The sequence below is a fragment of the Anarrhichthys ocellatus genome, unplaced genomic scaffold (assembly GCF_004355925.1).
Source record: "Anarrhichthys ocellatus isolate YVR2014 unplaced genomic scaffold, GSC_Weel_1.0 scaffold74, whole genome shotgun sequence".
Classification (NCBI taxonomy): Eukaryota; Metazoa; Chordata; class Actinopteri; order Perciformes; family Anarhichadidae; genus Anarrhichthys; species Anarrhichthys ocellatus.
The window spans coordinates 151,487-176,867 of NW_022280104.1; the positions used below are offsets into that span (position 1 = coordinate 151,487).

At 39.9% G+C, this 25,381-nt stretch overlaps 1 protein-coding gene across 2 annotated transcripts in view; it reads right to left on the reverse strand.

Annotated features, from left to right (window-relative positions):
- dnah5 (dynein, axonemal, heavy chain 5) overlaps positions 1-25,381 on the reverse strand; it is an 87,787-nt gene that overhangs the window by 32,591 nt on the left and 29,815 nt on the right. For both annotated transcript variants that reach the window (XM_031873702.1, XM_031873701.1), the window contains exons 42-67: positions 25,147-25,254; positions 24,727-24,914; positions 23,861-24,055; positions 23,128-23,262; positions 22,788-22,895; positions 21,423-21,576; positions 21,052-21,198; positions 19,644-19,885; positions 19,139-19,315; positions 18,602-18,806; positions 18,209-18,351; positions 17,410-17,544; positions 16,943-17,065; positions 16,435-16,648; positions 15,939-16,162; positions 14,762-14,960; positions 14,458-14,630; positions 13,785-13,915; positions 12,617-12,770; positions 8,257-8,524; positions 7,352-7,475; positions 6,949-7,056; positions 6,013-6,127; positions 5,648-5,824; positions 1,702-1,905; positions 528-707 (exon numbers count right to left, since the gene is read on the reverse strand). In XM_031873702.1, the coding sequence (XP_031729562.1) occupies positions 528-707; positions 1,702-1,905; positions 5,648-5,824; positions 6,013-6,127; positions 6,949-7,056; positions 7,352-7,475; positions 8,257-8,524; positions 12,617-12,770; positions 13,785-13,915; positions 14,458-14,630; positions 14,762-14,960; positions 15,939-16,162; positions 16,435-16,648; positions 16,943-17,065; positions 17,410-17,544; positions 18,209-18,351; positions 18,602-18,806; positions 19,139-19,315; positions 19,644-19,885; positions 21,052-21,198; positions 21,423-21,576; positions 22,788-22,895; positions 23,128-23,262; positions 23,861-24,055; positions 24,727-24,914; positions 25,147-25,254 (4,331 nt within the window). The remainder of the gene's footprint in view (positions 1-527; positions 708-1,701; positions 1,906-5,647; positions 5,825-6,012; positions 6,128-6,948; positions 7,057-7,351; positions 7,476-8,256; positions 8,525-12,616; positions 12,771-13,784; positions 13,916-14,457; positions 14,631-14,761; positions 14,961-15,938; positions 16,163-16,434; positions 16,649-16,942; positions 17,066-17,409; positions 17,545-18,208; positions 18,352-18,601; positions 18,807-19,138; positions 19,316-19,643; positions 19,886-21,051; positions 21,199-21,422; positions 21,577-22,787; positions 22,896-23,127; positions 23,263-23,860; positions 24,056-24,726; positions 24,915-25,146; positions 25,255-25,381) is intronic.

The window sequence follows — 25,381 nt, forward strand, 5'->3', positions numbered from 1 at the left end:
TTCAGTTTTTCTTTTTTAATAAATTTGCAAAAATTTCTACATTTCTGTTTTCTGTCAAGATGGGGTGCTGAGTGTACATTAATGAGAAATAAAATGAACTTGTTTTGATTTTAGCAAATGGCTGCAATGAAACAAAGAGTGAAAAATTTAAAGGGGTCTGAATACTTTCCGTACCCACTGTATACAGGGATGGGTCAAATGCAGAAGTCAAATTTCGTGTATATGTATATGACAATAAAAAGGGATTCTATTCTATTCTATTAAGACCGTGGACATTTCGCAGGGAGTTTCTGCACAAGTGTGAGCGCACTGCTGTTATGTTTGTTGGGGTGATAATGACGGGTGCATCATGTTTGCAATTAGAAATTTAAGAGGCTGACATGTATGTTTTTAGACTTAATTTCAATTGAACTTGCCTTGATCTTTAGTGTCACATACAGCACTGTCTACAAACAAAAGTACTGTTTCACCTTTCTGCTGCACCAAGGAACCACAGTGAAGGATCTATTAGGCTGTACTGTCTTTACCTTCAAGGGTAAGACCTCCTTGTTGATGGAGAAGAAGGAGGCCATAGCTTTTGTCCAGGATGCAAGGCCGGCCACATTGCCACACACCCTCTTGGCGGTTTCAATGTTGTAGTCGGGCATGTCAAAATAGGGCAGCAGCAGCTCCACCATTTCCTCATTAATGGAGTCTTTGGGGAATTGCTGCAAGGCAGGGGGAAAGAGAGGTGGTGGTGGTGGGGGGGAGAGACTTATTTATTGTCGGTACGCACAGAATACAAACATTAACCAAACAACCAACTCATAAAAAAGTACTGTAATAAGAGCTTTTGATACTTAAAAACAGAGAAACTATATCCTATACAGTATAGGGGGAAAATGAGAAACATTATAAATGGAACTGTGATGATTGGGTAAAGGCAGGAAGCAAAGGAGGTGGTGAAAGTTGAAGAGGAAATGAAAGGAGAAAAGCAAAGATGGATGGGTGACAGAGACAAAAAAGGAAAAAGACAAGGCAGAGAAGCTCAAAAACAGAATGAGGGCAAATCGAAGAAGCGCACAACACAGAAGAGAAAAAAGGATTGTGCAAAAATATAACATAGAGGTGCATAGGGTAAGATAAAAGACATGGTGTAGTTGAGTGACGAGAAAGTTGAGATGGAAAAAACAGAAAAGACAGTGAGAGAGATGAGTACACATCAAAATGTAACAATGAGAGAGGAGTAAAAGTGGAACAAGTAAATCTAAGAAAGTTGTAGACTAGGATGTTATTGAAGCTTCGACAACAGATTTTTGCTGTATTTGTTTTGATAAACTTCCACCAACATTAAATCAGAAACCATTTATTGCCAATGTATGTTGCACATACAAGGAATTTATCATGGCGGGTGGGTGGTGCATAACAAACAAACAACAATCAACACAGTGCAAGGAATAGAAACATGTTAAACTTTGTCTTTGTATATTTGCTGACTTAAAACTTAAAATCCATTTTTGTGGAAGAGCAGGAAAACCCCTTTCTATGTTCCTTTGAGCTGGGTCTAGTCCTTCAGTAATGCATGTACAATGTGCCTTTATTCACGTTGAACATTAATAATTCTGTAGGCTACACAGAATATCTCATCTCATACGTGAGCAGGCCTTCTGCAGCATCTGCACCTTACTTCAATCTGTATGAATCTGATATGAGCGGTTGTACCTGCAGGCTGCCCAGGAAGTTTCCAGCTGTCATGAGTTTTAGAGACTCCTGCCAGGACGGCGTGTTGCAGTTCTTCTCTGGGTCCATCTTCACTGTGTTGACCCGCCTCTGGAAGAGCAGCAGCACACAGTCCATGATCCGCATGATGAGGTGGGGGGGGCGACCAAGTGTTCGTACAGTGGCAATGTCTGATGGCTTGATTGTCTGAGTGGGTACAGAAAAAATACATATAGGGGATTTTAGTGGGGAACATATTGGATGTGTACAGGATACTCTATAAGGTGAGACAGTTGGCGTAGATGAGAGCAAAGGATAAAGTACTTTATCTTTCTTTGACAGGACGTGTATAGGGAATTGCACATAATGCTGCAGGTTGAGAATATAAAACAGAGGGATTGTACAGAGAAAATACAACTTGACAATGAGAGACATATTGAAAACTGTAAGTAGAAACTCCAACAGTTCTGCAGAGAATTACTTCAAGGGAGTGATTTAAATGAGAGGCAGCAGGAGAGTAAAGCAAATGCTCCAGTGAGAGTTGTTTGGCTGCTTCATCAGGCCCCCTGCCTGCTCGTCTCATCTCTTCTCCTTCTTGCACTTTCCTTGTTTCTGCTCTCACTTCAGCCCAAGCGTGGTGTGAATCTCCCACCAGCCAGCAGACACAATTTTTCGTAGACAATATATATATATACATTTTGTTTTACTTGGCATTCTGTATTAAGTACAGTAATTACAAAATAATGTAACCCTTTGGATCACTCACTTGTTTTTCTCCTTGCAACCTAGTCACAGTATTTTAACATGAAAGTAAAGTATTTAATACTGTGTCATGCAACAGCACTGATCTCTCCAAGCTCATATAACTAATGTCATAGCATGACTATTCTAACGATATATTTTATCTGGTTCTTTAGACAAGTCAAAGCTGGGCCTACAGTGTGTTAATATGATAACTGTTCCATACAATCAATAAATGGATAATCTTTTACTATTTGTTATGTCTTATATCAAAAAAATACAATGAAAGCAATCCAAATGAAACCATGTTATTCCTGAATCTATCGAGACGGGCTAAACTGAGCTGCAGTGGTCTCACCCTGCCTGCAGAAGGATCACGCGGATCACTGTTCTTCAAGAAAAAGAAGAATAACTTCCACAACGTGCTCTCTTTTAATTGAGTCCACTCGTTGTTTCCCCCGCTGCTGAGGATCAGCTGCCGTTAACCTGCCGACAAGTGCAACAAGGGCCCTCTTACTGTCTGAGCTTGAAGCAACTCTGCCAGACACACCAACGGACTAAAACAGGCTCTTGTCTGGGTAGGGATAGGTTAATGATAGTGTTTTTACTGTTGGCTTTACTGTTTGTTGTGAATGTAAATGGCTGCAGAGTCCTGTTTAATGCTGTGTGGAGACTACTTTAATTATTGTGCTTGCTGCTTGTGTCTGTGTTCAACATGTTACATTTATTGTGCCGTCCCACGCCGATGCTTGGGTTAGTTTCTACTACCACATGTAAAGCCAGTGAGCAGCATTTTATCAGTTAATAAAGGACCAGTGCCATGACCAAGGAACAAGAGTTTATCTGCTGGGTCTGTATCTGAGCAATAAATGAACAGCTGTTGTGTCTTTATGCGGCAGTTAGGATTCTCTTTGCTTTCAGCACTTTCCTTTCTACTTTACTAACCTACACACACACACACACCCGTACACGCTCCCATGTGTGTCCACACACACCTCATTAGCACAGATAGCGTGGTAGCATAACTCAGCTTTGCTCCACGTCCTTGTGTTATCACAGACGTTGAAACCACATCCTCCTTTGTTATCATTCATATCATTGTTATCATTCATATATTATCATATTGTCATCAGGAGGTCTCACGTGACGAAGCCACTCGCATGGTCACGTCCACCATCGTCAGCCTAAATAAACCCACACACACGCCACATGCTTGCTAGTTTGCCTTTATGCTTGTTAATGTAGTTGTAGTGCTCATAGCTGCTTGTTATTGTAGTAATAGCTGTTTATTGATTGAAGTATTATTGATTATTGATTATTGATAGGTATTGCTGAAGTTAAATAACTTCACTGTACTCTTGAATAGCAGTTGTCTGATTTTTGATTTTTATTTGATTTTTTTTGTGCTTCTCAGTTGTGATAACAGCTGGCTGTGACGGTCGATGCTTGGATTCAATCCTTCACTGTTTGCCTCATGAATGTAAAGTAGTCTTTAAATGTTGACATTCTGAGTGAAAACCCCTTTTTGAGACCGTAACGGTTTGGTTATTGGTCCCTGATCCCAGGGCAGTCCTTGTTATTAATTATGAAATGAATAACGCTTATTAAAACTGCCCTGTTATTAAATGCCTCAATCTCTCAACCTCAACCAGTAGAAGTGAAGAAGCCTCTCGAATGAGGCAAAGACAGAATGCTTAAGGATTGCCTGCTTGGAAAAAGGTTTGCATCCGCACCAGCAAGATTATTTTGCCCTCTCATAGGAGATCTGTATGCTACCATCTACCCAGGAGGACAGCTTTAATTACAATGCAGCTCCAGCCCCCAGAGCATCATGCTAACTTTAGAAACACCTGCTGTTACGCACGTATACACAAACAGGGTGGGAAGGCTGTAGGGAAAACCTGCATGCGGCTACATACAGCAAGTCACAGTGTGCTTCAAGTGATACCCTGAAGCAACACAACGTGAGAGAAAGAAGAATATTCTTAAGGGAGACATTAAGTCACACAGAGGGGCACAATAAACGGCTCCACCACACAGTTTACTGACAGTTTCTAAACCTTTAGGTTTCTAAAAATCTTTTAGGGCAAACTTATGCTTGGAAAAGCAGTATACAGGGGCAGCAGAGGATGTCATGAGCAGCATGTATGATACAGTAGGCTGGAATGAAATTGGGTAATGAACATGAAACCAATAAAACCAAACAAATGTATTCATATTGTTCACAGGAACATATCAATACTCTGGACATTTCATTTTTTAAACTAAAATACATATTTTAAAAATGTGTTAATTATCTTGATGATTAGGCTCAAAGGAAAAATTACAGAGCATGTGCTAATAGAAACTTGTATCTCTTTTGATTCATGAAATTTCCCTGTGGAGACATGTCGCTTCTGTCCTGGCCCCACAGTGGTGGGGCCAGGACAGACGTCAGGACAGCAGAGTCGCTGCCCATCTTTCGGCGCAGGCTGAAAACTCACCTCTTCAAGAAGTACTACCCTGAGCCTTCCACTTAGCACTTATTGTATTCGTATTAGTTTGTTTCTGCACTGTACTTTTGCTCTGGTTTATGCTCTTAGATGCTTGTTTAAAAAAGGAGATGCACTTATGACTTCTGGTGAGTAGTTCTCTTGAATACCTATGTTGAATACACTTATTGTAAGTCATTTTGGATAAAAGCATCTGCTAAATGACTAATGTAATGCAATGCTTAGATCCAGTTATAGTCCCCCCCCCCCCCACATAAAGGAGTCCTTGATTATTGAAAACATTTTGTATTTTGTGGATCATGCATCTGTCACAAGTCAAGTCAACTGTAATCACAGCTAATCTGAAGTCTTTTACATGAAAGTAATGGGCAATGATAAAATATATGATGGACAGAGAATAAAAAACCAGGAAAAGATGCACAAAAAGTCATACTCCCACCAGCATGCATGCAATCAAGACAAGAAATCAAATAAAGCTAAAAGGCAGTGACTTAACATGTGTTTTAAGTTGGAGGCAAGACAAAGATGCATCAGTGCATTTACAGAGTTGAGAAGATATAACTGGTATAAATACTTTGTGTGGGCGGTTCATAATTTTCTAATTCATGTTTTTACTTGTAAATCAAGTTTGGAAATCACAAATATGTCCACCTGAGGGAGATAGAAATATTGATTATATGGTTCCCAGGTCTCTCCTTGCTCTTAAGTCCCCATACCTTTAGTGCAGCCTCTGCTTCCTGAAGCGCTGGACGGGCAGCTTCAAGTTTCTCCTCAGCGATGGCCTTGTCAGCTGAGATGCTGTCTACAATGGCCTGGGCCTTGTCCTTCACTTTCTGCACCTCCACCTTCACTCGCTCTGCTGCCTGGGCTTTTACTGTCACCTCCTTCAATACCTGGGTGTATGTACAAGAAACAAACAAAGCTGTGAGTCAATACAATCTCAACCTTTATCAGTCCTTCAATATCAACTAAACAAAAATCAGTGAAACTTTATTCGTGAAAAATCTAGCCATCTACTTATTCCTTCATTTTTCTGAAGCACATAAATACAAAGAAAAACCCTCTCCTGGCTGAAACCTACCATATCAGCCTTGTCATTGGCAACCTGTAGCTCCTTTTCTTTCACCTCCAGCTCTTTGCTTAGTGCTGCTACAGACTCTGATGCCTCCTTCAGCTTCTTGAGACCAGTGTTCATCCTAAAAAGGTGAAGTATTAAACATATTCAGGTCAGCCACATGCAATTCCAGCATATATCTTGGACCTTGACATCTATCCTACACCTGAGATCCTGTTTGTTTTAAATACCCACAAACTTTCAAGATGAACTAACTGCATGACATTCTGACAGAATTGTTGATCCACTGGGCACCAGGTGGTGGGAATACTTGTACATTCTCTAACAGGAAAACAGCTTTCATCCTTGGTCTGACCAAAATTTGAAATGTCATGACATCCCTTCAACACCTGCCAATAGATTTTTAGAGGCTGAATTTTAATGCTGTACTCTCAAAAAATGACTACTGACTGATGGTTCTGGATTTGGCCCCTTTGATGACAGCTTAATTCAACAAAGGGCTTAATTCATTAGGATACTGATCATCCATCGCTTTCAGGGCCATTAGGGAGTTGATAACTATTGAATCAGATTGAAAGATTAAATTCAATCTGTGACACTGTCCCTTGAAAATCTACCTGTGAGAAGAGCAATTATTTTTCAGGAAATGCACTTATGCCTAATATTGATGTCCACTTATGATTGTCCACTCATCGTGACTAAGAGGAACACTCAACTACAGATTAAAGATTGAACAACTTTATCAATCTACCATGATTTTAAAGACGAGGCTTACACAGACCGACCCTCACTAATTGTAAGAGACATCGACAATATGCAGCGGTTGAGGTATTGATTCTAAGGTGGAACGAAAGCCATCTTGTAGTCTTGTGGTACAGTATATGTTAACATTGTAAGTACAATAGTAACAAATATCAAACTTAATCCTGTAAATCTGATTACCTTTTGGCCAGGGTCTGGACTTCAGTCCTCTTCTCCTTATAGATGGTCTTGTAGCCCTGAATGAAGGACAGGTAGGACTTAGGTGTGACGTGGGTGGAACGCCGGTATCTAGAATTAAATTAGATTACAATAGGTTAATTTCATGTCGTATTAAAAAGCAGGAGAATAATTTGCACAATGTTTTGTACTTAGATCTACATTTAGTCGAACTTTTATTCTATAAAATTAAGGCTGACCACAAACAGTAATATATGTATATATATATTTATTTTTTTGTGTATATTTGGATTTCTATTACTAACTATAGTTATCCAACTGTTGAACATAACTAGACTAACATTTTGTTCAAGGGTGGAGTGCTGCCTTAGTGGAGACGGGGAGGCAGTTTAACAAAATGCTGTACCTCTGGAAGTAGTCCACACACTTCTCTGCCACGCCATCCTGGAAAGAACCCATGCACTGGACTACCTCACTTTTAACCTGGGGTGAGCAGTCAATGTCATAGACTGACAGGAAGTGATCCGAAACTGAAAGACAAATAGATTGAGGAGGAAGAATAAGAGAGAGCAGATTTAAGCGGAGTGAAGAGTGGATAACGGTTATTGAAACCAGATTGGGAATTGTTGATATAAATATGTTTCTTTACTGCTTCATACTATGACATGCTATAACAAATTCAAATTGATTGTTTTCCATTCAGGAATAACGGCATTAATGCATGGGACATCATGGATTATTGGTTACGTGCATGACTATGTCATCCGTTTTATTCTTCTGACTGACTAAAGAAAATATGGAATGGAAATTCAAAAGAGAAGGAAAACATCAGGGAATAACTGAAAAATATGCTGGAAGATAGTGTTTTTACAGGACAAAATAAGCATAACGGATTGTAAATATTTGAAAGAATTAAGACTTGTGATATTTGTCTGTGTACAATTTTTTTTAAATTACGATCTATATATGCATCAGTTGAAGGCATTTCTAAGCAACATTCTGATGCAGTGCCTATAAGATTAATGAAAGACATTAAAAATAGACAAATGATGGATGAGGAAATAACAGCAGTAAATCCCAGCAGCAGGACTCAAGTTGTCTAACAAAGCCAATTATAAAACTTCTAATGTGTTCTGAATTTCCGTTAATAGAAAGCACATGGGACACATCGAACAAGCTGACTGTGTTGTAATCTGATTTTACAGTATTAACAAAAATAACAACTGCCACTCTAAATAGATAAGGGATATAGTGTTAATAGGAAATAAATTATACCATTAGATAAGTAGATCACATCGATATAACATATACCTGCAACAAGAGCATCTTTTGGCCACCGGCTGAACCAGTCCATGGTGCAACCAGATATCAATGCAGGAAACTTTAACGCCCGGTTGCGAAACTTTTCCCCAACGGGCGAGAAGCACAGAACAACATGGAGATTATGTCGGACACGTGACATGAAGTACTTATACAGGTTTTCATTGGTCGGCGGTCGCCTGGGAAACTCCCGCTTCATAACAGGAATGAGATCACTGAGGATCTCGTCAATCTCATCACGAGCGAACAAATTGGACACCTGAGGATAGAAACAAACACACACACACACACGTTAATGTCAAATCACATGATCTATCCATCTTTAAGAGATGAGATTGGTTGTGTGTGTGCGTGTGAGTGCATCTCTGTGTCTGTCCACGGCTAATCTTGCATACTGCTGCACCAAACCTATAATATTATAGGTGCTTTATAAATGCAACCATAAGGTTTTGTGGTTTCATTGACTCAAACTTTCTTAAAACACATTTTATTGCCTGTTTGATACTATCATTGATTGACTGCTGATTCCTCACTCACTATTCTTTATCAAGTGGGATACGGTAAGGGAAATCAGTTTGCCTGATTTTATTGTTTTGGAAGGTGTGTTAGGCTATTAGCTATCAGATAGCAGCTAACAGAACTTCACACACATCTGACTGCATCGCCACCACACGGCTGCTGCTTTGCGGACAGACACACTGGCGGGAAACGGTTTGCTCACTTTTATTGTTTTGAACGATGTTTGGCTATTTGCTAAAGGAAGTACACACACTACTGGCTGAATGCTGTGATTGTCAAAACACGGGGATACATCTCCACACAATTTCCGATGTATTCTCTCAGCACTCTAATCTATCAAAGGTACTGTATTTTAGGATGGCAAATTATTATTTAATCCGATCTGGTATTTCCCATGCAAAACCTTTTAGCCAGATTTTCAAATATTAATCCGTACTTGAGGCCTATGGAGACAATTAGTGACAAACAGAAATTCAAGGAAGCATATCTGAGAAAAAGCCTTCCAAAATATTAACAGTAATAGGAAAAGGTAAACATCTGTAGTTTAGCATTACTCAGGCATTGATTGCTTATGAATTCGAAGGCAAGATTTCCTCAGAATTAACACCTTGAAATAGTGCTTTAATTATCACATGCTCAACATTCCAACTTCTCCCTCTAACTTCTGTCAACTTTGACATTTGTTCGGATCTCTTTATTTCCTCTGACCCTTTTGCCTTCATCATGTTTACAGTCAAGCAGTGTATCTAATTTATTTTCATTTAAGGTAGTTAGATTTTAACTGACATTGGAAGTTGATTTTAATTCACTTTTGGACATTTTTTACATTTTCTTTGTTGTTCTTTTTATCCTCTACATACTGCCTTAGCCTGGTGTTGAGGAATGAAAAAAAAAAATCTTCATTCTGCAATAACACACCCACGTTGTCCGGGTTTGACGTAGGGGATAGTGGCACTGCATCCCACTTTGCTTTTTGCACCTTTTCATTAAATCCCAAGTTACCAAGACAGAGAGCAAGTAACATAGAAGAGTGAGAGCAGGAAAGAGTCTTGGCGGGGCATGTGGTTGTGTGGATAGTAGCACCATGTCCCCAACCATCTACTGGGTGTTAATTGCACATAAACAACAACCTCAAACTAACAGCTTGCGCTTCCTTTTTAGTTCTCATCTCTGTCACCGTCTCTCACACACAGTCATCCCAAAACTTCTGCAACACAAACTTTGTTCAAAGACACAGACACAACACACAAACCATTCACTTGCACATAAACATCACATAGACACAAACTCTGGTCCCCACTTCTATTTAACTGGCTGGTAAAGCAGCTGCTGCTTATATTGTTATTTAGATGGGGAGGTAGAGGAAGGGCAGAAGAGGAGCAGGGGAAGGGGGTGGAACAGAGGGTGGATAGGGATGCTATCCTCATGAGGCAGAGACAGCAACAGGATTAGAAAAGACAACAAGCTGATTGAAAATGAGGGGGATGATGAAGAAAATATGAGGAAAGCAGTAAATAAAAATTGGGTAAAGATTAGGAGGTAAAAGAAAAGTTAGAGGGGGGGGGGGGGAATCGCTCAAAAAGCAATTCCCCACCCAGGGCTGATAACAATAGCTGCCCGTAGTGCTAAAATGTTGATAAACGGATTTTTCAGTTTCTGGGCTTTGTTGTATGTTAAAAAATACTAAGCATGAATGAAAGGACCGAGAGACGGAACAGTTCTATACACTTGGAATTGTCACGCTTAGCAGATAATGAAAATGTGTCTACTTTTGCTGCACATCACATCGCATGTATTAGATCCTCCAGTTTTTACATATGTCTCTCCGTTAATGTGCTGGCCACTCATCTCATAATGTGATGGCTATGCTGCACATCATTGCAGCTGAGGTGATGGGACCTGTACACAACCAGAAGGGGAAGAGGAAGGTGATGTGTAATGACAGGTGCAAATCAACCAATGAAAGCACAACATAGTGCGGGTTTCGGAAAAGATTTCCTTTTAAGAAAATGGTTTTCTCCCCAGCAGTATGCTCCCTCCTGATCTTATGTAACTAATCTATATAGGAATAACTGTGAATGTTTCTTATAATTTAACAAACATCACTTGTGTTGCTTAGACCATTCCTTCAATGTATGTAAAACTAAAAAGATAAATCAAAACAAAAATAATTTCCCATCTCACACCTGTAGATGGTCTTTGCTTTGTACACCTGCATAGGCAAAACATATCACAGATGCATAAGTCTTTAATTTGGAAAATGCACAAGATGGGCGGGAGAAAGATCTATCTGAAGAAGAGATGTAATGGAAATATGGATGATGGGGAAGGAGAATAAATAAACAGGAGAAAAAGGAAGGGAGATAGAGGGGCAGAGGAAGTGGTGGAGACGAAGAGGAAAACAATGACGTGTAGGATTAGAGAGAAAAGGAAAGAGAGCAACAAGGGGAAATGTTGGAGACAGAGCAGGAAGCAAACCAGAGTGGAAAACACAATTGGAGGAAGAGGAAAAGGATGAGTGGGAACAAGAAGGCACAGCACAAAAAAGGAGTGTGGGGGGAGAGATGTAGGATTAAGAGGAGAAGAGGGAGCAAAAGAGGATAGTAAATTAAAGAGCAGAGAAAAGTGTGGTGTTTCTCCCAGTCACACACAGTACTGGATCCAGTACAATGGAAGATTTTGGGACCGCAGCAGAGAAATGTATAAGTTCAACCTTGAAGCAGAGCATGTGAGGGGTAGCCACAGCCCTGATTGCAGCCCAACAGTTCAAAAATGCAAAGCAGCTTTTTCTTCTTTCAGCGGCGAGCGGTTTGAGTGGAGCAGGGTGAAACCTGAGTTGAGTGCGGAACGATATTGACTGCTGTGGCCTGGAGTGGCTTTAAGTGGAGGGAACCAACAAACCCATGAGCGAGGAGTGGAAATTCTCACTGCTCCACTCCGCTCACATGCCCTGCCTTGACGCTACCGCCTCCTATTGCTGCTGTGACGAGAGTAATACAGAGAAAAGGCCATTCTGTCCCTTCGGTCAGTTACAGCTTCAATTCATTACATCCAAATCAATGGCAAAATAATTGAAATGCTATCGGATTGACAGCAAAAATGCAATTTGCTTTTTAATTTGATTGAATTGAGATAAACTGCACTGCTCATAAAGCAGATACAGACAACATTGTTTTCTCTTCTCTAGGTCTGTGCTGTCGTTGTATCACAGTCATGGAAAGTAGGTTTCACTCAAAGGTGAATGCCAGCTGTCAGTTTCAGCAGCACAACGAAAATATAATTGAGGCTTTTGTGCTGGACAAACTAGATATAAATATAAGTATCTGATTCAGTGCAGCAGCTTTGTGTACCCACAGTAGGCTTCCGTCATAATAAAGTGTTTGTGTTCAAAACTGCCAGTACATTCATCAGAATACAATAAATTCATATTTTTCATTTGAGCAGCAGTCTTAATAATGAATTTGTCTGTTTTTCAGCCACTCTAGACATCCGTGGTAAATTACACTGATAATAAATATAAAATACAGTATGGGAATGTATGTGTATAAAGCATGCACGGGGGAATATTTAGTTTTGTGAATATGAAGAGTGAAAATAGGTTTATCTATACATTATTATGTGTTGAGTTAAGAATACAGACTTGCTGTGTTAAATCCTAATGTACAGCACCAAACAGAGTGGACCTTTACTTTGAGGGCTCAGCTTCAGTAATTGAACTCTGAGAATCTCATAAGCTGTTTTTAAATGTCTTGTTAAATGTTCATATTACATATACGTCTATAACATACATACATGTGTTTTTGTGTTTTTTTCCAATGTGTGTGCTCCTGACCTCTCCAGAAGACAGGACGTTGTTCATGTACTCGAGGAAGGACTCGTCTTTGATTTCGTTGTCAGTAAAGAGGAAGCTGATGCCTTTGCCATGTTGGCCAGCTGTTCTGTACAAACGCTTCAGGTCATCCATCAGGTTGGCTGTGTTGTATGAGCTGGCAAAGAACAGAATGCATCAAATAGATATCCACTTAAAGATGGAAAATAAGAAAGTGTGTGAAAGATGAAGAATAATGGGTGGAATTGATCGCATAAAGACAAGGGTGAAAACTGAATGAAAAGCAACAGAGTTAGGATGATGTTATTTCAATGGGGTAGTTGACAGAGAGTTAAATTGAGTCTCCATGAGAAATAGAGACATAACTGTACTGGATGTGCATGGAAAACGTATGTGTCTGTGTGTAGAAAAAGAAGAAAAGCAAAGACGTCAAATAAAGGTGCCTGTATTCTCGAAAGAGGGCTGTGAAGTCAAGAGGCTCATTCATATTAATAGCAAACACTAAAATCTGTCAGGAAAAGCGCAGATGGTGATGAATGCACACAGGGACTGAGGGAGGAAAACATATGCCAGAGAGCGAGTGAGACAACGTGTAGGACAGAGCAAGTTAAAGCAAAGGAGTGTTTTTCTTATCAACTGCACTAAAAAGACAATGATGTCATCTCATAGAGAAGTCTCAGTTGACAAGGGGCCAGAACTGCAAGATATTACACAATAAATCTCGTCTTGCAGAACGTATCCTGTCCCGGCAACTGATTCTTTCCAATTGCAGCTCATGAATGAAAAATAATGAATCTTTTTCAAATGTCAGAACTGAGACAGGATATCCAAGATAATATAGAGTACGGTGATTTTGATTTCATATCTGAAACTATTTAGAGTTTAACCTAATTCAAAACAAAAGGATATTGTACATGCAACATGCCAACTCAACAGCATAATTTGAATATATAATGGATGCCACTGCATGTTACAAGGTACTTGCACTGCAGGGTAACATGGTGAAGCATGTTAGGTTTGCAAAGTTTAGTCTGAAAACATCCACGATTGATTTATTGTGTATGAAATGATAAAGTGAATCAATATCCTTTACAGATCATGGGCCATGAACAATACATGTGGCAGATGTATGTGTGTGTGTGCTTATGAGACTATTGTATGTGAACATTACCGTGTGAGAGTGATCTGGAAGATCTTGTATCCAGCAATGAACGAGGCCAATCTGGTCAGGCTCTGTTTGCCTGAGCCCCCAACACCCACCAACAAGGCATTACCTCCAGGTGTCCGTATTATCCTCGACACCTACCCACACACAAAACCAAACATGGACATAAAACTAGGATTGGTAATGGGAGTTGCAATCTGCAAGTGCGAAAAACCAGAAAAAAAAGCAAGGGAGACAGAGAGGGAGATTTTGTGTGAGTGCAAGTGAATCAGGCAAGTGTTTATAGGCTCCACAAATTAAGTTGTACTTGACCAAAACTAGTAGGATATTTGGGATACTTTTAGATTGTCTGAGCACTTCTGAGGGCTTTCAAAGGCAAGAAGCTTGACCATTCAATGACAAATATCTGCCGGGTGGCTAGAGACATGTAATGGGATGGCCGTGTTGGAAGCCTTTGAGTTTGTTTTGAATTTGGCTGTCTGTAACACTGCATGTTTTATGCATGCACACGTTAAATAAAATTGAAATGATATACTGTATATACTTACCCTTTCACAGTATTTCTTGTCCTATTCTATAACGTAAAAGGCTTGTGATATCTATTCTTGCTAATATTACCATTTCTCAACATTAGAAAAACACACCAATGTGGCTAAATGATAAAATATCTTCAAAGTACCTTGACCAGATGTAACATAGCATCCTGAAAGAAGACCATGTCCATGCCAGTACCCCTGATGCTCTCATTGTAATGGCTGAGAAACATGTTCAGGCGCTCCTTTAAACTCTCAAACGATTCCATGGGCTCGTACACCTTGGGCAAATCAAAGTCCGACTCTTCTGACTCTTCGCCTATGAAGACATTCGAATTAAACATTAAAATGATCACAATACAAAAATAAATAATCCCTGTGTTTTTTTTAAGAGAGAACAACAACACTGCTGAAATGTAAAGAATGCTGTGTCTTTTTGATTGATGGTACCTGTAGCGTCAGGTGCGTCTCGTAGAAAGTCAACAAAGTATCTGTCCAGTCCATAATCCACGATGTTCTTGTGCTCCTCAACAAGCTCCTCCTCTACCAGCTTTGCCAAAGCCTGGTCAAACCACTCTACATCCTCAGGCATGGTAAATCTGTCAGCTATCACACGGCTGCACTCATGCCTCCACAATGCCAGCAGCACCTGGAAATGATGTTTTTGTGTTATTGCTCTCGTTCAAGTTAGTAAAGTTAAATGCTTTTGTTGGGGAAAGTCTCTCTTCTATCTGTCAGACCAGCAGGACAGCTACTGAATTAGCTAATTCAGCTCCATTGCATACAAAAGGCACAGATACTATGGCTAATATGACAAATAGCAGTGATTGGGAGGAAATATAGAAATTGATTAGATGTACTAATTGTAGGAATTCTGCACATACAGCAACCTTGTTATGAAATAAAACCCTGGGAATGTTACACTTATTAATATCCAATACTCTTGTATTCTGTTCGAGTGGTTTAGTTTATTGTACTCTGAGTCTTCTGAGTTAAGTTTATAGCCTCAGCAGGGATGCTGAGCATGTTTGCCTAGCCTCTTGGTAGCCTACAGTAGAAGATATATTTCATTGTATCTATTATTCAGTGAGGCCACGAACAAACAGGGAATTGGTCACCTCAGCAAGATTTGAGCTTGCATTGCAATTTTCTATGCTTCCCAACCAATAAACACTTCTGTCTCTCTGCAATACTGTAAATATGTAGTCATGCATAGGTAATAGTTTGATCATTCTCTGTCAGGGTCTCTGCACTACTCTAGTCTATTATACAGTAGTCTGCAGCACATTACACTACGTAACTTCACTCTATGCTCTGTTTACGGGCACACGAGAAACCAGACTACTGGGAGAAATAATGTTACAGCACTGCAGCACTACTTGTTTGCGTTTTGATTGATGGTGCAGTGAAAAACTTGTTAGTATTATTTATAGTAGGCTTATTGTCCGTTAAACTTTTGATTTGATTATTTTTAGATACTTTAGCAATATTTTTTCTGTCTGCATTATTTGTCATATACATGCATTCTTGTGAAAACAGTGTATGGTAAAAAAAACCCAGCCATGTTAACCATCTCTCTTAAATATGTGACATTTTAGAAATTCAGGTTAATCAAAAAACCTCTGACCTGGACAGAGTTGACCACCTCAGCGTTGGTATTGAGCATGCCTTGCCAGATCCTGGACAGATCCCTAAGGTTGAAGATGTAGTGGAACTTGGCAGGAGTTGGAAGCATCTTGACCTTGGTCAACTGCCAGAGACGGCGAGTCAGAGACACCAAACGAAGTGCGGTGCTTCGGACCTCATCGACAAAACCGCGACGTGCACAGAAGTGGCCTACGCCAATCACACCTGTATAATAGGGTCGATGATGGGTTAGTTGAAGGTGGGAAAGTGACCATAGCATATCATTTTATCAAAAAGGACAGGAGAGGACACAGTACATTCTCTATGGGTCATGACATTTTGTACATTTTTAGTAAATTCAGCATTAGTAGTATTGTAGTAACTTTGCACTGGAGTTTCATCCTCATCAGTTTTGCTAACACATTCTTTAACATTAATCAAATGTTTTGATTCAATACATACATCAATAATGATTTCACTGCACTCTTTTCACTCACCAAATATCTTGTCAATGGAAGCATTGGAGGGCAGCGTACAGTTAAAGATAGAGAACTGCCTTTTCAGTCTCTGTGGGATGTCATTACGGCCTCCTCCTGGATGGATCATAGCTGCTAGAAACTGAACGTCCACAATATTGGTGAACTCTCCGGGTTTCTCCAGATTGAAGAACCCGTTTTGCTCCATCAGCTGCCTGACAATCTCATTAGTCACCTATGATGGAGGGCAAAAAAGCCAGTTTAAATCAAGAGGTTTATTTGTTATTAGTTTATGTTAGCCTTTTTATTTGTTGTCATCAGTTTATTTAATTGGATCATTACATTAGGTCACTGAAATGTGCAAGACTAAATGGTCAAATCTAATCAATCAAAATGACTTGAAATGAAATTATTGTTTATGGGATTACAAAACAAAGGACATACATGGAAATGTACCATTAATTGATGTAGATAGTAAAATGATATTTTCAGTTTTTCCAATTAATTGATGTTAAAAATTATCCCTAACCTGGTCTCCCCATTCGTTGATGACAGGCATGTTGATATCATCTATAAAAATTGACATTTTCTTCCCAGCAGGAGGTCCATAAGTGGTCCCCATCCTTTTATCCACATAGCTCTCTACTGTCCTCTAAAAGAAGAAACATAGGGAGCAAAGAAAAATATAAAGACAACACATATGGCAACGAAAAAGGGAGCAAAATGCAAAGATCTTTTAAGTTCCACTCAGACATAAACCATAGTAACAGCTCGATCAATGTGCAGTTTAGCCATGTACATGAAAAAGACAGTGGTGCTTCCTCCAGCCTGCACATTATCACACCAATCAATGTTACTTCACAAGGCCATGATAATCCATAACAAGTTAACACAGATGTAGAGCAGCCATCTTCAGATACAACTGCACAGAAGGAGACAGCCTGTGGTAAAACCTAAACTCATTAAAAGGAAAGCAAACTGACAGTTCTGCTTTACCTGGAACATGAGTGGTGTGGTGGCAGAAGAGAAGTTGAGACTCTTCCCCATGTGGGTCTCAGGATCATACTTTGACATGTAGCCATTGATGATGACAGTCTTTGCTGTTCCTTGTTCTCCAATCAGCAAAACAGCCTAGGAAAGTGGATATTTTTTGTCAGGATAAGTTTAATGTATGAAAAATCTCTATAGGCACATATAATGCAAGTTCCATGAAATTTGATATGTCAACCTGTCTAAATTGCAACCTCAAATGGCAGGTAATTATTCTGTAGAGCGATGTAAACTGTTCACCGAAACTATATTTGTTGTGTCCTGATCTCCAAATTGGACTGAGCACCAGCATAATAATGCAGATGGTGGAGCATTTGGCTCTCAAGCAAAGAATCAACCAAAATATGTCAATATGGCCTTTTTTAAATTGATCTGTGCGGCATCTGGCCATGCTGCCATGTTACTGATCTGTGTGTACATGTGTGTCTACACAGCTGTATCCAGGACTAAACCAAGCATTACACACTGAATAGAGAAGAGATAAAATGGGCACCACAATCCCTAAAACCCTTAACATACGACATGAATTCTCTGTGAAGTTGGACATATACTAAATGTTCCGGTTTACAGCTCCTTTTTAGCTCATGTGTCAATTGAAACAAAATTCAAGGTTTCAGTCACTGTTACACATCAAGCAGCACCTTCAAACTTATAACGAGTCCTAATGAATGCAGCGTTACATTTTTGACTGGCAGTATACAGATATACCAGTACACTACTTAAGTTTCTTTTTAACAAACCTCACCTTGCCCTGCTTAGCGATGGTCTGAATTAGGAAATCTGTTCTGACATTGTCCACATTGGGCACCAAGATGGAGCTGTACTGTGGGGTGAATTCAGATGGATACACATACTCCTCCACTCTGGCGCTCCAGTGGACCCATTGACCTTGAAAAAGAATAAATGTGCATGCATTAAAAAGATATGCATGAGCACAAAATATAACTAATAAACTTCCAAGTTGTCTTCGAGTTGAAAAAATATTTTAATATTTCATTGTGCGATTTGATAAACGTACACCTGCTGCGAAATTTTGTGCAACATGAGGCATAATGTTTCTGCTTGTCAAGGAGCAGCTTCGGTACTTCCTGGCATCTAATCTACAGGTGATAACATTTGTTTATCAAAGCGTGCATACCATCTGCTGTGACATGGTAGTCAAACATGGTGTCGTCACTATCAAGAGGGATGTCTGGCAAGTTTAGACAGATACTGTCATTCCCTCTGAGCCAGATCTCCATCTTCCTCCGGTCATCCAGTTCAAGTAGGGCTCCAGTGCTCCACATTAGGGCAAAGACATACAGCCGCTCCAAGTGCACTCTGGATAACTCACCACACTGCTCCTGTAGAGTAACATCTACTTTAGATCAAGGACTTTGTTCAAAAAAACGAATTTAAAAGAGAAGGGGGACACTTAAAAATATGTCTGAAGCAAAAATAATATATAATAATCATAGAACTACTACTCAAGACTATCTAATAGCATCCAACACTGTGGGTCCTTTCTTAGAACATCAGATTGTCTATAGAGATCTATATGAATTTCCAGTTTTCCTCTAGCAGTCATTTTGTTGTGGCAGTATGAAATTACCTCTTAATCACTATATAATACAGCAAGTGCTGTCTGAGTGCTGTCTGTCCCATGGATGAGTACTCGGAACAGTTGTACTCTTACCTTTGGTGGTATGAGTCCCTGCAGCATGTTGATGCACTGCATGATGACAAAGGCCTCAAGCATGTCCATCTTGAATTCCAGCGATTGCACACAAAAGCGGTAGAGCTCAGAGAAGGAGGAAGAGAAGAGTTCCCTCAGCACCTCTGCTTCCTGAGAGAAGCGTTTCTTCAACCAGCCCTGAGAAGAAAAACCACACCAGTGTAGTTGAGATTATATTGTGTTTCAAAGAACACAGTGTGTATGTGCTGTTCACAAAACCATAGCCCAGTTGTGTGAGGTTTATTTCTAGATGCAGCAGAAATGTCAAGCCTTCCGAACCAAGACAAGTAACTCTATTGATCTTGCGGCACTCTTGGCCCGTCCTCAAGGCCCCTCAGGGTGCCGCCGATCTAGATCTAGATGATATTTTGCCGGTACATACTGTAATACCTTAAAAAGCACCACCGTTTTCAATTCCTGTGTAGGGATATAAAACATATACAGTATAATCAATTAGTCAATTCACCTCCAATATAGGGCTCCAGTTGAGCACGGAGGAGCTCATGAACACCATTCCATTGCGCGAGACAGTGGCTGGAGAGGCATTGTCTATGTTATGTGGCTCAAAAACCACTTTACAGTTGGGTGCCATGGGTATACGGTCTCCATTTGCCAGCGTAAGAGTTCTGTTGTCGTCCAAAACTGAGTTTAAGTTCTCAATCCAGATTGCGTCGACAGGTCCATCCAGGACTATCCAGATGTGCTCCCCTGAGATAGAAAACAGTGTTTGTGTTAGTCTTACTCATACTACATGTAGTGAGCTTAGTCATTCTATCTATATGGTCAATGCACATTGCTGAGCGCCATTTTCGTATGAACTAGTCAAAATAACAAGGCAAACTGTTTAATGTTCACTCTAGTCTCACTCCATTTTTATGGGTTCTAGAATATAAAAAACAACCTCATGAGTTTGCACCTGAAATAAGATTCATTAGTAATTATATTGTAAAGTAAGAAAACAACCAAAAAATGCCAATACAAAAAAAGCACAAGATATAATGACAACAATTTAAATAAAAAAAAAAAAAAAAGACTGTTCTATTTAGGCTGTCAAGAAATCATACCGTATAGCTGCTGGCCAATAATGAATGTGGGGCATGCTGCTGTGAGATAAGTAAGCTTGTTTTGTCCGATAAAGAAGTTTGATGTTGCTCTGTCATCACTGACATAAAGTCTTTTACCAAAGGAGTCACAGTTTTGAGTCAAAATAACATATTACCAATATGACTGCTTCATGCACATGAGCCACCAGCTGCTTTTCTACACAGAAGTCCTTAAAATAGATCAGGCTTGGGATGCTGTTGCTGCATCTATTGGATCACATTGTAAATACAGTCTGTTTTCCCAAGGCATTTCCTTTCCTTGCAGAATACTTCACTCAGGACTCAGGAGTCCTCTCACAAATCTACACCGCCTTCTTTTCTATAACGGAATCCTGTCTGCTCAAAGCAACACGCTGCAACAGTTTGAACAGAAAGCATGAATGCATCCTGCTCAAAGACATGCATAAACCATGAGAGCTTACACTGAATACGTCAGATGCATATTTTGATACATAAAAGCAAACACACATAATGTATATTCATACCCATGCACATATACATTTTAATGAAGTGGGTAGGATTAAGACTAAACAGAAAGATTAAACAGCTGTTGGTGCTGCTTTGAACTATGGATGCAAGGATGTCGCAAGATACTTCTCTGCAAAGTAATAACATACTGGTTCCCCAAAGTTCTCAAAGAAAAGGAAAATCCTTAGTAGATTGCCAGGAGTCTTCATTTGAGGAATCATTTCTTAACCCAGCAGGAATCTCTCTATCATAGCTCAACTCTAACTATGAAACCAATGTTGAGTACAATGAACGCAACCTGACCTTTCTTTGCTCTCAGAGTTTTCCTCCAAAGTGTAGAAAAGATGCCATCAGTCCAGTCATTTGTAGCCACATCCAATCGACCAAACATCTGAGGTGCTGTGATGGCTTTTGGGTTCATGCGCATTTCTTTGTGAGGCTGACCACACTCTGAGAAAAAAAAAAAAAAAAAAAAGACATTGACAGAAACATTTACTCCTACACTTGTAAGGTGAGCATATTGAACATGCCAAAAATGATTCAAGCTAAGAATTTGTGAGTTTTCTAAAGTACTTTTTCTCTTACACACAGATACACATTTTAACCATCCAATGTATCACAAGTCGGTGTCTTTTTTGCCGGATATAGGTCCCAAAACACGCACAAAATCCTACCTGTCATAGCTCTCATCAGCGTATGTATGCAAGTTGTCTTTCCGGCCCCACTGGGCCCGAGGGCCATCATGCCATGTCGGACCCTCTGAGTCTCAAACAGCTGGATGACCTTCAGCTTCCAGGGTGGGTGAATGATCAGACCTGCATCCTCAACCTGAGGGAGCACAATTACAGTATATACAAAGTACTATGACATGTTCTGGATAATACTGTAAGGAGAGTGTGTTGTAGTGTATTGAATGGATCACATACAGCTTCACACACACACACACAAAAAAGATACTGTCTCATCTCGTCAAGCACCTTAAGTTATGCTTCTCTTGTTTCTCTGTATTTAGTCATTCTTGGTCTCCTGTTATATTTTATACTCACCTCTATTCTAGTTTAAGATTCTCCATTTCCTGCCTGTGTGTCTCACACCTGTTTGATTGCCTTCCCCTCCCTGATTAGTTTCACTTGTGCCTTGTTAGCCACCCCTTCATTTAGATTTTAGTCTGTGCTCACTCCCTGTCTGTTGCCAGTTCATCTTTGTACCTCTGTGTCTATCGTTCCATCGTGTATTAAGTGATTATCTTTACCTGGAGCCTGTACTACGAAGCGATAGGGTATTTTTCAGTCATCTGGTTTAAATAACCCTAACAACCGCGATCCTGCTAAGCTGTTGTACGGAGCTGGTTATTAACACGATAAATAGACCCAGGGTTTCTCAATCTGGCTATCAGCGCGTTCACGTAAAGGGACGTTTTTTAACCCTGAAGGTACCTCGCTAACCCCAAACCCTGCTTCGTAGTACAGGCCTCTGGTGTTTGGATCTGTTTGCCTGGTCTCACTGTCTTCCTGTTTACCAAACCTGTTAGCATGTGAAGACTGTGTGTTATTGGAACTGTCCTGTCTTTGAGTTATGCTTTTGACTCTTTCCTGTGTGGTTTCTTCAGCCTTAACAGATACATGCAGAGGCACTACGACAAGCGTACATTACTGCAGGGATGAGGGTATAATGCACGACAATGCTGTAATTTAAAGATGTGACGTTTGACTCTCTGGACTGGATTTTCTCCGCACTGTGCTTTCCACAGTTACTAAGGTTAGGTCCTTGACAAATGGTAAATGACACCATTTGTATTCCTTTGGGTGCTATATCTGGAGGCGTTTAAGAGTGACATGAAAGATACAGCAGTCTTACAGTCCATTAGTCTTTTGCTGGATTTTACTTAGCTTCTGCATTTCTCTCTCTCAACCTCTGTTTACTTTTTCCTATGTCTTCCTTCACTCTCTCCCTCTATTCATTCATCCTTATATTCCACTGTATTTATCTGCCATTTCTCTCTCCCTTGCAAACAACTCCTCCCTCACTCCCTCCCCCACCTGTAAGTCGATGGCAGCCTCTAGCTCAGGGTAGCCTGCTTTATCAAGTTGGATGCTTGGGAAGAGGTCCTCAATCAAGCTCAGAAAGAGTGGCTCATCCTCATCGATCTAATGAAAACAAACATGCGTATAAACACAATTTAGCAAAAAACATACATAAAACACTGACAATGATTAAATCTGTCTGGCTATTATCTTTGGTTACTGACTTTAGATTTGTAATAAATGTATTTTAATTTTTTATTCAAATTTTCTTCTGATGAAAATGCATCAAAAGAAATAAAAATGTCTCGATTATCTATTAGATGCTCTATTGTATTGTATTGTATTCGAGACTGACCAACTTGGATAAATTCATGTCCCTGAGGACCCTCATGACGATGGTGGACTCTGTATCACTGGGGTTGGCACGCTTGGCTGCTCCCAGCGTTCGCAGCACTGAGAGGATGTTCCGTAGGCCAAAATCATAGTGAACCTGGACAACCACAAATAGCAATTTAGATGTCAATCATCATCATCATCATCATCATCATATGTTTGCAGACAGCTGTGTAAAACTGCCTCTTTGTAGCTGAAACAAAGACATGAATCAGAGACTGTGGCCACAACATTGTGAGGCATTAAGCTCTAGGCCCTCATAGAGACTTAGAAATTTTGCATTATTTTCTAAATATGTATAAATTGAGCACTAATAGAGAAAAGAAGGCTCTGCACACATAGGTCCAAGTATTTAATCATTATGCCGAGCTGTAACTCTTCCATGAGGGAAATGTTGGTCAAAAGAGAATTGTCCTGTTTATTGATTTATCCTTCGTTTTTGTAAATGTTGTGTTTTGGACCTTGGGAACTATAACTGTGAACTGCATGTCCTATGTGTCCCTGCATTCTTGCATTTGCTGTGATCCATCCAGTGATATAAATGACCTTTAAATACTGTGTATAGAAAAAGGAAATGCGGAAAGAAGTTTGCGAAGCCTAAAGTCTGACAACAAATGAAGAAGTATATATGACGTTTAACAAGAAAGGAAAGTGTCAAGGGTTTTTTTGGAATCAGATCTCATCCATTGTTCTACCTGTTTGGAGAGTTGCTCCTCACACAACTTGTAAAGAGTGAAGAACTTGCGGGCCAGCTCCATGTTGTCTATAAACCCACAACTGGCCAGTTTTACCCTAATGATGATCTGACGATCAGGAACCATCATGGCCACAGTGCGGAAGTTGATCTTCAGGTTCTCAGGAAGCTCCTGGCGTCCTGCATAACCTGGGTTCTGATTACACAGGAAGAGAAAAAACGAGAGGGCTTTTAAAATTGGATAAAAACATAAATTATAATTAAGAGGAAATGTAATAGCACATAGTGTATTGAGGGTAACATGAGGACAACACGAGAGACACAGCAGGTTGATTAGTAGATTTACAGGTGAGCAGTTGTATGCAATTTGTATAATTTAAAACATATACTGTATGTGCACACACCATCCAAAGTCTCTTTGCATGTTCTCATGACAATACACAAAAGAAATATGGAAAATCCTATATTAAAGCTGTAACATCATTAAAGTTCATAGCACTATCCTGTAGCTAGTTAAATCCCTATGGCCACAGCTCAGGCCCTCCTCGCTACAGAGCCTGCCTTCGATCACTGTCTCTCTACACATGTGTACACAGACACTCGGAGTAAAAACAGAAGACAGAATGATCTCTGAACCCTCTCCCCACGTGGAATAATTATACCACTGTTCTATGTTTAATGACTTGCCTTGGGATAGCAACTGTGCCAAGTAGATAAAGTGATTACTGTATAAGGGGTATAATGAACAATGTTGCCAATAACAATCAGACCCTGGTGTTCAATATTGTACAAGCTGACTTGTGTAAAGAGACATTGTCCACGTCAATTATTATTATTTCTGAGTAATGACATTGTTGTGTCACTGACCATTGTAAGGAAGATGCCAAACTCAGGGCTCATTTCCACATGGTCTCCATCAGTGAAGACAAAGTTTTTGCGACGTTCCTTCTTGCACGTGAGAACTATCGCAATCTGCTGGGCTGCCACCGACAAAACTGGGAGGTCTATGCGGTTGAACTCGTCAAAACAGCCCCAAGAACCAGACTGAGCCAGACCTAGAAATCAGACACATGAAACGTTATGGTCACTCTGTTGCAAAGGAATTAATTATACTCTAAACTCCAAAATATGGGTAATATACCCAGTTGTCGCTTATGTGGTTCTCATGACTCATTCCAAACCCTCAACCTTTGCACAAAACACTTTTAGGGCTCTATTCCTATACCTTTTCTGGTGCTGCTTTATTTGCAATAACATAATAGCACGGATTTGCCTTGTGACTCTTACCTTTAAATATTCGTCCCAAGCCTCTGAAGTCCATCTGATCAGAACAGTTGAAGACCACAACATACTTTCCTAGACAGCGGCCCATGTCTTTAGTGGTCTCCGTCTTACCTAATAACAAAAAACATATTTGTCACATCCTAAAATGAGGTGCAACAATTTTTATGCCAAAAGAAAACCAAATGAATTCTCCAACCAAAACACCTATCTCTCTAATCGAGTGGTTCCCTGAAATGGT